At 37.7% G+C, this 13,062-nt stretch overlaps 1 protein-coding gene across 1 annotated transcript in view; it reads left to right on the top strand.

Moving 5' to 3' along the window:
* The window catches only part of Zmym2 (zinc finger MYM-type containing 2), an 84,014-nt gene that overhangs the window by 48,169 nt on the left and 22,783 nt on the right, over window positions 1–13,062 (top strand). The window contains exons 11-13 of the mRNA XM_052733114.1: window positions 604–776; window positions 10,244–10,409; window positions 11,140–11,174. Coding sequence (XP_052589074.1) covers window positions 604–776; window positions 10,244–10,409; window positions 11,140–11,174 — 374 coding nt within the window. The remainder of the gene's footprint in view (window positions 1–603; window positions 777–10,243; window positions 10,410–11,139; window positions 11,175–13,062) is intronic.

Raw genomic sequence — 13,062 nt, 5'->3', positions numbered from 1 at the left:
TGGGGAAAATGTCCTGTTAGTAAGGTGCTTGCTGCGCGGACATGAAGCGTGGATACCTGAGTTGGATCCCTATCATCCATGTAAAAATCAGGCATGGCATTCTGTAGGTCCAGCACTGCTGAGGTGGAGACAGGAGATCCATTTTGGGGCTCACTGGCCAGCCAGTCTAACTTTAGGTTCAATGAGAGACTCTGTGTTAAAGAATAGGGTGGAGGGCAAATTGAGGAAGACAACTGGCATCAAGCCCTGGCCTCCACGTGGGCCTGAACATACACATGTAGGTTTTTGAGTTTGTTTTTGTTTTTTCAAGACAGGGCTTCTCTGTGTAGTTTTGGTGCTTGTCCTGGATCTCACTCTGGAGACCAGGCTGGCCTCGAACTCACAGAGATCCGCCTGCCTCTGCCTCCCGAGTGCTGGGATTAAAGGCGTGCGCCACCACCGCCCGGCCCCATATGTAAGTTTTTAATCAGAAGGGAGAGAGGGCTTTTTATGTGAGTATATTGAGCATTTTCTGAAACTAATCATTAACTAGTCTTATAAGATCTGTTTCAGTTTAAAATTTGTCTTTTTATGTGTTCTTTAAAAAAATGTAACATTTTTCAGGCTGCAAACTATTATACAAACAAGACTTTGCAAGACGATTAGGATTAAGATGTGTTACGTGCAACTATTGTTCTCAGCTGTGTAAGAAGGGAGCAACTAAAGAGCTTGATGGAGTTCTCAGAGACTTCTGCAGTGAAGACTGCTGTAAAAAATTTCAGGAGTGGTACTACAAGGCAAGTAACTACATACATACTCTGACTGCAGCAACTACTTTGGGTAGTCTTTTAAAATTCTTGGTAGCTATTATTGTGACAGAAACTCTTTTGTTTTTTAAATTTGCATACTTTATGCCTAGCCCTGATTCAGCTGTTCATTAAGACTGTTTTTGTTTTTTTCTACTTGTTTTTTATAAGTTGAAGTAGAATTATTATTTTTTTTTTTTGAATTTAGGCATTACCAATCATTAGGCTATTCATGTATTTTCAATAGTGTAGCTTCATAAAATGGATGTTTCTCTTAATTTTATTTTAATGACTCCATTGTCAGTATTGATCAACAACAATAGTAGCTTTAAATATTTATCTAGTGTTTTGTAAGTCTTTGCTTTTATGTGTGTGTGGGTTCATTTGTAAATGACTCTTGGTGGAATAGAGGTGTGGAACAACTTTGTGTTGTATCTTATAAAAAACTTTTAAATGTCAGTATAATAATAACCTTTGGACTATTGCATTAACTACTTGTTTTTGAGACAGGGTTTCACTGTGTAGCATTGGCTGACCTTGATATTATAGATCTTTGTTTCCTGATTGCTGGGATTAAAGGTGTGCATCACCATTCCTGGTGACTTTTTTTTAGATGAGAAAATAAAGATAAAGTTGGAGTGTATATATCATCATGTTACCCAAGGAAAATTTAGATATTACGTAAGAAAAAATTACTAATTTCTATGTTGATAACATGGAAAAAGTACCTTAGGGGTACTTCTTTATGGATACAGTTTTAAAGCATGTGAAGATAGATACCATAACTCCTAAATTGTGAGATAGACGAAGTTTGAAGAATCTGACTTAGTTTATTCACTTTATGAAGATGATTAGTGTTAATGATGTATCTACAAATCATCATACTAACTAAAGGAAGAATTCTTTCCTGGCCAGAGGTAAAATAATTGAAATTTCATGTATTTTCAGTGGTGTACCTTCATAAAATGGTTTTGGTATACTTTAGAAAGCTAATTCATTATTTTACTGTTGCTTTTGGATAATTGAAGTTTTAAAGTCCAAAGTTTAGAAATACACAGTGAACACACACTTTAACACTCTTCTTACATTTTCATATTTTAAAGGAGTGTATTTAAAAAATGTCCCCCATTGTTATTTTGATCTTATTAGTGATTAATTTTTGTTTAATACACAAATGCACTGTTACCTTCAGTTTAGGTTTTATTAAGTTGTTTGTTTACCCTTCGAGAGATCAAACTCGTAGCTTCACACATCAACACTGTGTTACATCTTTAGTATAGATTTTGTTTTTATTTTTTAATGGTGCTAGGAATAAGAGGTTTTAGTATTGAAATTTTGTTTTGAGTAATCACAAAACAGTAAAGGTATTTGGTGACTACGTATTTAAAGGTACCATTTTACTTTTTATCATTCACTGACTGAGACAGAAGTTGCTGTGATGTGATAGTAATTTCTTTTTCTTTAAATGTCTTTTTTTTCTTTTTTTTTTTTTTTTTTTTTTTTGGTTTTTCGAGACAGGGTTTCTCTGTGTAGCTTTGCGCCTTTCCTGGAACTCACTTTGGAGACCAGGCTGGCCTTGAACTCACAGAGATCCGCCTGGCTCTGCCTCCCGAGTGCTGGGATTAAAGGCGTGCGCCACCGCCGCCGCCGCCGCCGCCGCCGCCGCCACCACCACCACCCGGCTGAGATTTTGGTTTTTGTTTATAGAATAAACTAGCTTTATTTCTTGGACTAGTTATTCTCTTTGTGTCTATTATTTCTTTTTCTTGTGTGCTCCTTCCTATCTCTTTCTTTTACTCTTCATATTTTCTTTATATTATCTATAATGAAAATAGAGAAATTTTATTGTTTCTTTGTTCCTTGGTGGCAGGTAAAGATGTGCTGTTTTGTAGTAGACCACATTGTTGTCTTATGTTCCATTTTGTTACTTTAGTTTGATAGTGCTGGGGATTGAATCTAGGGCCTCATACATGCTAATTGTACATGCTAATAATGTTCATTTGTGTAGTGCTCAGTGATGACAATTCAGTGAAGCAGTACATTTCAGAGAAGCAGTACATTTCAGAACGTATAAGATCTCTGTATTTTATATTAGGTTGGTGCAGAAGTAATATTGGAGTTTTCTCTCTGGGTCCCGCAGAGCCCTGGCAGTCTACTTATAAAATAAACATACAGACGCTTATATTATTTACAAACTGTATGGCCATGGCAGGCTTCTTGCTAACTGTTCTTATATCTTAAATTAACCCATTTCTATAAATCTATACCTTGCCACGTGGCTCGTGGCTTACCGGCATCTTTACATGCTGCTTGTCATGGCGGCGGCTGGCAGTGTCTCTCTCCTCAGCCTTACACTTCCCAGAATTCTCCTCTCTCCTTGTCTCGCCTATACTTCCTGCCTGGTTACTGGCCAGTCAGTGTTTTATTTATACAGAACGGTATCCACAGCAAAGTAATGTCGGTTTTTATATTGTTGAAGTTTGTCTTTTTATAGTGAAAATTTTTTTTTAAAGATTTATTTATCATATATACAGTGTTCTGCCTGCATGTATCCCTGCAGGCTAGAAGAGGGCACCAGATCTCATTACAGATGGTTGTGAGCCACCATGTGGTTGCTGGGAATTGAACTCAGGACCTCTGGAAGAGCAGTCAGTGCTCTTAACCTCTGAGCCATCTCTCCAGCCCATGAAATATGTTCTTATATAATAAATGTGGTTATACATTTCATTTTAGTGCTCATTTTTCACTTTCTCTTTTTGCTTTGTTAGTGACTTGTTACTTGTTACGTATTTTGCACTATGAAAAGTATGTTAGAAAGCAGATTTGAGTGGTTTTCTTATTCAAGTTCAAAGTGAGTCATAAAGCACAGAGGTAACTTGAAAAAACATCAACAATGTGTTTGGTCCAGGAGCTTCTAGCAAAGTATACAGTGCATTGTGATGGTTCAAGGGCTTTTGCAAAGGAGACTTGAGCCTTGAAGATAAGGAGAGTAGTAATGGCCATTGGAAGTTGACAGTGACTATTGGAAAGCAGTCAGTGAAGCTGATCCTCTTATAACTACATGAGTAGTCAGGGGTCACTAGGCATTTGAGGCAAGTTGGAAAGGGGATAGTGGGAAAAGTGGCCGCCTCATAGCTGAAATTGTATTGTATTTTATTGAGACAGGGTGTCTCTGTGTAGCTCTGGTTGTCCTGGCCTCACTTACAGAGAGCTACCTGCCTCTGCCTCCTGAGTGCTGAGATTAAAGACGTGCACCACCACTGCCCATCAACAAACTAATTGTTGATCAGATTGTGACATTTGACAAAAAGTGGATTGTAGTGGCTAGAGAGATAGCTTCATGGTTAAGAGCACTTGCTGTTTTTCCAGAGGACCTGAGTTCATTTTCTAACACTAACATGGCTCCTCATAAATGTCTGTAGGAAATGTCTCCAGGAAGTCTGACACATTCTTCGGGCCTCTCTGTGGGCAGCTACATACAGGTGGCATATACACACAGAGAGACATACATACATAAATATATAAATTAAAATCTTAAAAAACGTGGGTTGTATACAACTGGCAGTTGGCAGCTCAGTGCTGTGCTGAGAATCAGCTCTAAAGCACTTCCCAAGGCTAAACATTCACTGAAAAAAGAGCCATGGTCACTGTCACTGTTGTCTGCTGCCTTACCTGATCAACTGCAGTGTTCTGAATCCTAGAGAAATGGGCTCAGAAAACCCATGCGATTACCCTGAAAACCGCCAACTTCTGTAGCTGTCATCGGTCAACAGAAGGACCCAGTTCTTTTTCACAACACCCACTGCATGTTGCACAACTAATGCTTCAGAAGATGAGGCAGGTTATGGTCCCAACCTCTTGCAATGAGGTACTGCTTTCTCAAGTATCTTGACAACTTTTTGAAGGGAAAGTGCTTCTATAACCAGAAGGATACAGAAAGTACTTTCTAATAAGAGTTTGTCAAATCCAAAAGCGTAGATAGATGTCTCTGGAATTAACAAACATTTTTTTTTCCTCCCTCCCCCCAAGGTGATACTTGTAATGGTCCCTTTTTATGGGTAAAGATTTTTTTTCCAAGTTACACATAATGTGTGTTTAAGAGTCACAGCCCCAAATTGCTGTTTCTTTTGCACCAATACAGTAATTCTTATTTAAAACCCATAAACCTTTGTGTAATATACATAACAACATTGAAAGACTACCTATAATTAAAATAATTTTATATTTTAGTATTTAAATTTAATAATGAGATTTAACTGTATAGTTCAGTGCTTATTTTAGTAAGTGAAAGGCTCTGAGTTTGATGCTAAGTACCACAAGATAAATTTAATTGAAACATTTAACATTATGCTTTTAAATTTTCTACTGGTATGCTGTATTAATTACTTTTCTGTTATTGTGATAAAAACACCATGGCCAAAGTGACCTGTAGAAAAGTACTTTGGTGTATGGTTCCAGAGGGTTAGAGTCCATAGTGTCAGGGTAGAAGCACCAGGTTGTCGTGGTGCCTGGAGAACGCACATCGTGAACTGTAAGCACATAGCACATAGCAGAGAGCAGACTAGAAGTGGCGGGAGAATTTTACCTCTTGAAAGCCTACCCACACTGACTGACTTCTTCAAGCAAGGCTACGTACGTCTCTGCTACCAACTCGGGATCAAGTATTGTGATGTGGAAACCTATTGGGTGCATTCTCATTCAGCAACTACATAGGCTTTTTCTTAAGACATTGTGAATAATCTGTATTTTCTGATCTTTACACTAGATTAAATAGACTTTCTGCAAACTCTTTTGAGTTAGAATAGAAAAAAAGTGTTGATAGACAACCAAAAAAAATCAAATAAAATTTGTTTTATGTGGGTGTAGGGGTTCATACTTGTAATTTAAGCTGTCAGAGCCATCTGGATGGCCAGTTGGATGCCAGCCTGTGCTTACACAAGAAGACCCTGTCTTTACGGGTTGGAAAGATGGCTCAGTGGTTAAGAGCACTACTTTTTTTTTTGCAGAGAACCCAGGTTCAGTTCCTAGCACCCATGTTAAGGCTCACAACCATCTGTAACTCCAGTTCTAGGGGTCTGACTCTCTCTTCTGACTTCCATGGACACCAGGCATGCACATGGTTCATAGACATACCTGCCACTAAAAACCTTAAATACATAAAATAAATAAAAGTTTTCAGCCTTCACAATTTTGTTTATGGCATTAAGCTTAGAATTGTTAGTTTTAAGTTCTCATCCTTTTAGTTGGAAAAAAGTAGATTTTTTTTTAAAATGTGTAATTGATGTTAATCCTGCCCTGGTTTTCTTTGGACAAATTGTTTTCAATTTTTTGGAAGAAAGGAGCTGGATGTAGGAAAACTAAATATATATGATTTTAGAATGAAGGACTTACTTTATTATTTAGATTTTTTTGGGTTAGGATATACTTAGTTATGTTCTTTTGAATTACTGGTTTAAATAAAAATATTGTTGGGTATGGTGTCATATGCCTGTAATTCTAGCACTTGGGATGTGGAAGCAAGATGATTGACTGGGGTTTTTTTTCTTTTTAAATAATTTTTTTATTTTTATTTTATGTGCATTGGTGTTCTGCCTGTATGCATGTTTGTGTGAGGGTGTCAGATCTTGTAGTTACAGACAGCTGTTAACTGCCATGTGGGTGCTGGGAATTGAACTCATGACCTCTGGAAGAACAGTCAGTGTTCTTAACCACTGAGCCATCTCTCCAGTTCCTGATTGGGTTTTTGAGGCAAGGTTGAGCATCCTGATACCTACCTTTTCAGAAAGCCAACAGAGTACTATGCTATGGTAATTTGATAAATTTTACACAAACTGAATTTTGGCTTAGATGTTAAATTGAGAACTCCTTTTGTGTGTTTTACTTTTATTAGGGCTTTTATTTTCTAGTTATTTATAGCAACTCATTTTGTGTTTCCTTTGCCAATCTATCATGAGGTCATGATAAAGTACAGGTTTTGACTTGGCTTTTCTGCTGGAATCCTGTAGCTTCATTTTTAATATTTGATGTTAGTCAGTCGGATCTTTAATTTTTGAGTGTTGGTTTTCAGCGTTCATTTTGCAGAGCTGAGGTAGCAGGTCAGTATTAGGCTTTTATCTCAGGTTCTCAGTGAGGGGGTAGTCAGGCTGCAGCTTTACTTGCTTTTTTCTTGTGCTCTGACTCATTTGTAAGTGGTGGTAAGCTTATTTCTTTCCTTATGATTTGATTGTAAATGGACAGAAACAAAAAGAACCTGAAACACTTTAGTTTCAAGTAGTCTTTAGTTGGTAAGAGTTGTAGATAGGAACTTTTCCATTATTGAGTCAAGTATAACTGTATTAAGAATTCTCTAGAGGACAGACCTAATAGAATGTGTATATTAAAAGGGGATTCTTTGTTACCAACAGTGACTGTCTCTCACGGGAGAGGCCTGGTAGCAGTTCAGTCCTCGAGGTTGGGTGTTTTAGCAGTTGTGGTTTGGTTTTCAAGGCTGGTACTCCGAGAGCTGCTGGGAGTCCTTTTTGGAAGCCCCTAAAATCTAGGTTTTGATGTCAGCAAAAGATTATTAGCAGCAGTAGGTAGATGAACATGCTAGTGAGAACCAAGGCCAATGGACAAAAGCAAAACATCTTTCTTTGCTCTCCTTTTATCTAGGGTGCTGTCTTCCCACTTGAAATACAGTTGACAGCTGAGATTAACCATCATAATGACCTAGGTTAAACACTAAATGCTCCTGTGAGTGAGATTACTACATGATACTATCAGTATACAATTTGATTCATAAGTTTTTGGACAAGGCTTATTAACATCAGTTACTGCTTATAATATATACCACAAAGCTTCATTTGTTTAATGTTTATTCAGCAAGAGAGCTGAAATGGAGAAAAAGAGACAGTGTGTTATGGTCCATCTTTGTTAGTTCTTTAAGACCTGTGTACCAATGTGATCCTTTATTAGTATCTCTCAACTAGGAGCTTGCTTTTTTCTCCCCTCTTAAGCTAAAATGTACTCTTCTTCTGAGATACACCCTTAAAGTATTTATTAATAGTTCATTTGAGATATACGCTGAGATATAATCACATATACAATATAAAACCATGGATTAAAGAAATGAAAAAGCCACAACTACAATTATTATGAACTGTAAAGTAGTACTTATTAGTATTATCAGAATTTCTAAGCTGTTAAGCTGATAGTTTTTAAAATTATAGTAATTTAATTTTAGATTAGAAACTTTCTTTTTTTTTTGGTTTTTCCAGACAGGGTTTCTCTGTGTAGCTTTGCGCCTTTCCTGGAACTCACTTGGTAGTCCAGGCTGGCCTCGAACTCACAGAGATCCGCCTGGCTCTGCCTCCCGAGTGCTGGGATTAAAGGCGTGCGCCACCACCGCCCGGCTAGAAACTTTCTTATTCTATTTGGAATTAATTACATTGTTTGTTTCACTCACTGATCAAAATGTCTTTAAAAGGTGGGCAAGATTTAGGTGAAATAGTATCTCTTTAAAGTGGACATCTTCCCTGTATTGAGCTACTGCTTTAAAGTGTAATTGTATGAATTTTAGGGTGGTGGGTTTTTTTTGTTTGTTTGTTTTTGTTTTTAATGTGAAGTTTTGGATTGCTTTGATCTAGTTGTAGATCTGTTGATCTTTCCTAGCTATAGATCTGATTGGATTTTATTTATTTATTCATTTTTTTTTCTTTCTTTCGAGATAGGATTTTTCTGTGTAGCTCTGGCTGTCATGGAACTTCTGTAGACTAGGCAGGCCTCAAACTCAGATATCCATCTGTCCCTGCCTCCAGAGTGCAGGAATTAAAGGCATGTGCCACCACCACCTGGTTTCTGATTGGATATTCTGATAAATTATCTTATCTTAACTTATCTATCTATCTATCTATCTATCTATTTATTAAGTTTAATTAATTAATTAATTTTTGGGTTTTTCGAGACAGGGTTTCTCTATGTAGCTTTGGTGCCTGTCCTGGAACTCACTTTGTAGACCAGCCTGGCCTCGAACTCACAGAGAGTTGCCTGGCTCTAACTCCCAAGTGCTGGGGTTAGAGGTGTGTGCCACCACTGCCCGGCAAAAAAATTTTTTTTTTCTTTTAAGTAAGTATTGGCTCTTTTAAAACACACTCTCAAGTTCTTGTCAGAAAATTAACTCTTTCCTTTTAAATTTTATATTAAACTGTCAGAAAACTAAAATAGTTGAAGCTATTATTTCTGAGTTTTCCATCATAAGACCTTGCTTCAGAGTTACTTTGGTCTTTCTACAGGAAGTTCCTGTTATTGCCCAGTGTGTGGTCCTGCAGTGCACTCAGTGGACTCATTTTCTTTCTTTAATTAAAACAGTCCAGTCTTCTATACTTAAGCATGGAAATCTGCTTACTGTAGGAACTGTTCAAGTTAATATGATTGCTAGAGATTCCTACTTGTTATGATTATGGCCCTCAAAAATTGTCTTGTACTTTTGCAGGGTGGTGGTGGCGCATGCCTTTAATCCCAGCACTCAGGAGGCAGAGGCAGGCGGATCTCTGTGAGTTCGAGGCCAGCCTGGGCTACCAAGTGAGTTCCAGGAGAGGCGCAAAGCTACACAGAGAAACCCTGTCTTGAAAAACCAAAAAAAAAAAAATTGTCTTGTACTAATGCTATTTGGTTTAAGTTTTTGTTTTGTTTTGTCTGTCTGTCTATCTCTCTATCTATCTATTTATTTTTTGGTTTTTCGAGACAGGGTTTCTCTGTGTAGTTTTGGTGCTTGTCCTGGATCTCGCTCTGTAGACCAGGCTGGCCTCGAACTCACAGAGATCACCTGGTTCTGCCTCCCAAGTGCTGGGGTTAAAGGCGTGCACTACCACCGCCTGGCTGTTTTGTTTATTTTTATTTGAGTCAGGATCTTACTTTGTAGCCTACATTTGCTGTGTAGCCCAAGGTGGCCTCAAACTTGCCAGCTTCCTGCCTTTTCTTCATGACTGTTGGAGTAATAGGTATATTCCATCATGCTCAGTTTCAAAATTATTTTCTAGTAAATTCTATCAGTTTGTCTAATCATTGTTGATTTAATTACTTTTTAAATGATTCATGTGTGTGTAAACAGGTGCACATGCCTGCACATGGATACCATAAGAGGGCATGAGATCCCTCAGGTAGATTTATGAGTGTTTATAGTATGCTTAGTTGGTTTTACAGGTGTTAGAATCAGAACTCCAGTCCTAACAATTGGACAGCAAATACAGAAAACTACTAGCCATCTCTCCAGCCATTGTTGTTTCTTTTTGACTTTGGTAATATGAGATTAGAGTTTGTCAATCTGTATTACACATTTATTTAGTCTTCGTGTGTGACTTAAAATTTTATTTCTTCTTTGATAACATTTCAGTACTTTCTCACCACTTTTGTCAGCTAATGTGTATGGTATGTTAAATCTTCTCATTTGAAATGTCTGAGCACTTTCCCTTCTTATTAAGGCTGCGAGGTGTGACTGCTGTAAATCTCAAGGCACTCTTAAAGAGCGAGTGCAGTGGCGTGGGGAGATGAAACATTTCTGTGATCAACACTGCTTACTACGTTTCTACTGTCAGCAAAATGAGCCCAACATGACGACCCAGAAAGGACCTGAAAACCTCCATTATGGTATGTAATGTGGCCACTTAATCTCTTTACATTCTTTATCTTCCTAGTTCTGAATCCCAAACATTGATAATATACAGTTGATTTGAAGATAGCTGTTTAGACTGGGGTATGGCTCAATGGTAGAGGAGGACAATAGGTCATATATAACTCTAGTAAGCCTCCCCTGAAAAAGGTCAGGTCTCTTGTAGTTTATGTATGGGTGAAAAAATCAATTGAAATAAACCTCATACTTTCTCTAGGTCCAAGTCCCCAGTATGATGATGTTTTATATCTATACATTGCTTATTTTATTCCCCTTTCAAAACCTATTTGCTGAAAAATACTGGGCATCACTGCACTGTATTAGAGAGAAATTAAGCAATTAAAAGAATAGTTTTAAAAATAATCTATCCTGTGACATCTAACTTCAAATAAGAAGCATTCTTAGCAGATTATGTACTGGTTGTGGCCTGGAAGGAACAACAAAACTTTAGAAGTTGTGGCTTTTAATTTTATTTCAGCAGTAATTCTTAGAATAGAATGTTTCCCCCAAAGCACTCTTGTGTATATAGGGGGGCAAAGGGGAAAATCAGTTAACTACTCATTTACCTCCATATTTTTATGCTGTCTTTAAATTTGGGATTCTTTTTTAAAATTGTTTTTCAAAATTGGTAAAATTCAATGATAAACAGGGATTTAGAAAACGTCAAGAAAGTGTATTTGTCTTATTTTAAATGTTTATGTTTTTTAGATCAGGGCTGTCAGACGTCCCGAACCAAAATGACAGTGAGTATTTTCTCAGTTTAGTGCTGTGGTGTGGTTTGAGTGAAAAATAATTAGCCTAATATAATGTGATCATCATGAAAGGTTTTTATTTTGTTGAAACATTCAGCTTACTTACTAGTAAGTACTTACTTACTAGTACTAAAAACATATAAGGAACATAAAAAGTGAATTGTTGATAGCCCCTACCCAGGTGGGGAAGATAATACATGGTATTTGAATTGGCATAGTGGTAGCTTTGAGATGATTGTTCTCTCTATCCTTGGAGAGAGTGATGGGCCAATGGTAAACAGTCAGTCGAACGTTGTCAGGAGAAACAACAGAGGACAAAGTACATGAACGTTTGGCAGAGCAATACATTAGGGTCCAACCTGATACAGATCTCTGAGAGAATAATAAGGGAGTGAAGCTAAAAGCAGTGATTTAAAGATCTCTTAGTAGATGTCTGGATCTGTGAGTCTTTTAAACCTGAAAAATATGTACATAATATGCTCTGATCTTTTTTGGTTTAGTCTTTTTCTTTCTTTTGGTATAATGCAGCAAATCCTTAATTATCATTTGAAGAATTTTATAGGTTGATAGTGGTCATTTACATGTAATGATTACTAGAGAGCATAAGTAATTTTTTGCCATACCTTGAACAGTGAGGCATTGACTGCCTTCAAGTTGCCTCTGGAGTTCCTAGCAGCCCTGTCCAAATAAAGCTCTGTGCTTCAAGGAGTTGTTCATTGGGATCATAAAAAGCCTCTGGACTAGCCCTAATTGTGGTCAAGATGATGATGATGATGACGATGATTTGTAGTTACTAGTTTCTAGCTCCAACAAAGATCACATAGCAGGTTTTCAGAACCGTGTGATCTCTAGGCTCCAACTCAGAAATTGTCAATTAGAATGTCATTACGTAGTTTTAATATAAAAGCAGCGATGATAATAACTAAGTGACAGGATGCCATTATGACTATTAAGACCTGTGTCTTACAAATCTATTTTCTTTGCATTTTGAGCTTTTAGCCCTGTATCCCTTAGTCCATATCCAAAGATGAGCTAGCTGGTTTTGTTTTTTGTTTTTTGAGGGTTTTTTTTTTTGGAGACAGGATCATACTCTGTGGTGCTGGCTGGCTTAGGACTTGACATGTAGACTAGGCTGGCCTCAAACTTACAGAGATCTGCCATTCTTAGCCTCCTGATTGCTGAGATTAAAAGCATATGCTACTACACCTGGTCCTTAGCTGGATTATTTCAAGCAAGTATTTCACTGTCTTTTAGTTTCTTACTTATAAAATAAAATTGAATATGATACCCTTCTCAAGTTTGTTTTATTTTGAGGTGAGATGTCATTGTGTAGCCTTCGGCTGCCCTGGAACTTGCTCTCATCTTCCTGCTTTAACCTCTTGAGGGGTGGGCGCCCCCCCCCCCCCCCCCCCCCCCCCCCCCCCGATTTCTCTGTGTAGCTTTTAGAGCCTGTCCTTGAACTCACAGAGTTTCACCTGCCTCTGCCTCCCAAGTGCCGAGATTAAAGGCGTGCGCCACCACCGCCCGGCACCTCTTGACATTTTAAGTGTGTGCCTCACCTGGCTTTTCACATACTGGGTATGAAACACATGGTAGTTTTTTAGTTCCAATGTTATGTAGACAGTGTATATGGTAGTTAGAACACAAGCTTTGACATAAAATGAAAATGTTTGCAATCTGACTGCAGAACTCTTAACCGTTTAATCCCTTGCCAGATTATGTAACTAAATCCTTACTGTTCTCACTTGTGAAACAGTAATAAAAAGACCCAACTCCTGTTGTATGGAGGATGAAAAATTTGTTACTTTATGTAGATTTTAGCATAGAATATGTTTTTAGTGCCGGGCTGTGGTGGCGCACGGCTTTAATCCCAGCACTC

Source organism: Peromyscus californicus, unplaced genomic scaffold, assembly GCF_007827085.1.
Source record: "Peromyscus californicus insignis strain IS unplaced genomic scaffold, ASM782708v3 Scaffold_12__1_contigs__length_115047231, whole genome shotgun sequence".
NCBI lineage: Eukaryota > Metazoa > Chordata > Mammalia > Rodentia > Cricetidae > Peromyscus > Peromyscus californicus.
The sequence above is the reverse complement of the archived record's forward strand: the minus strand, read 5'-3'. Positions and strand labels throughout refer to the sequence as shown.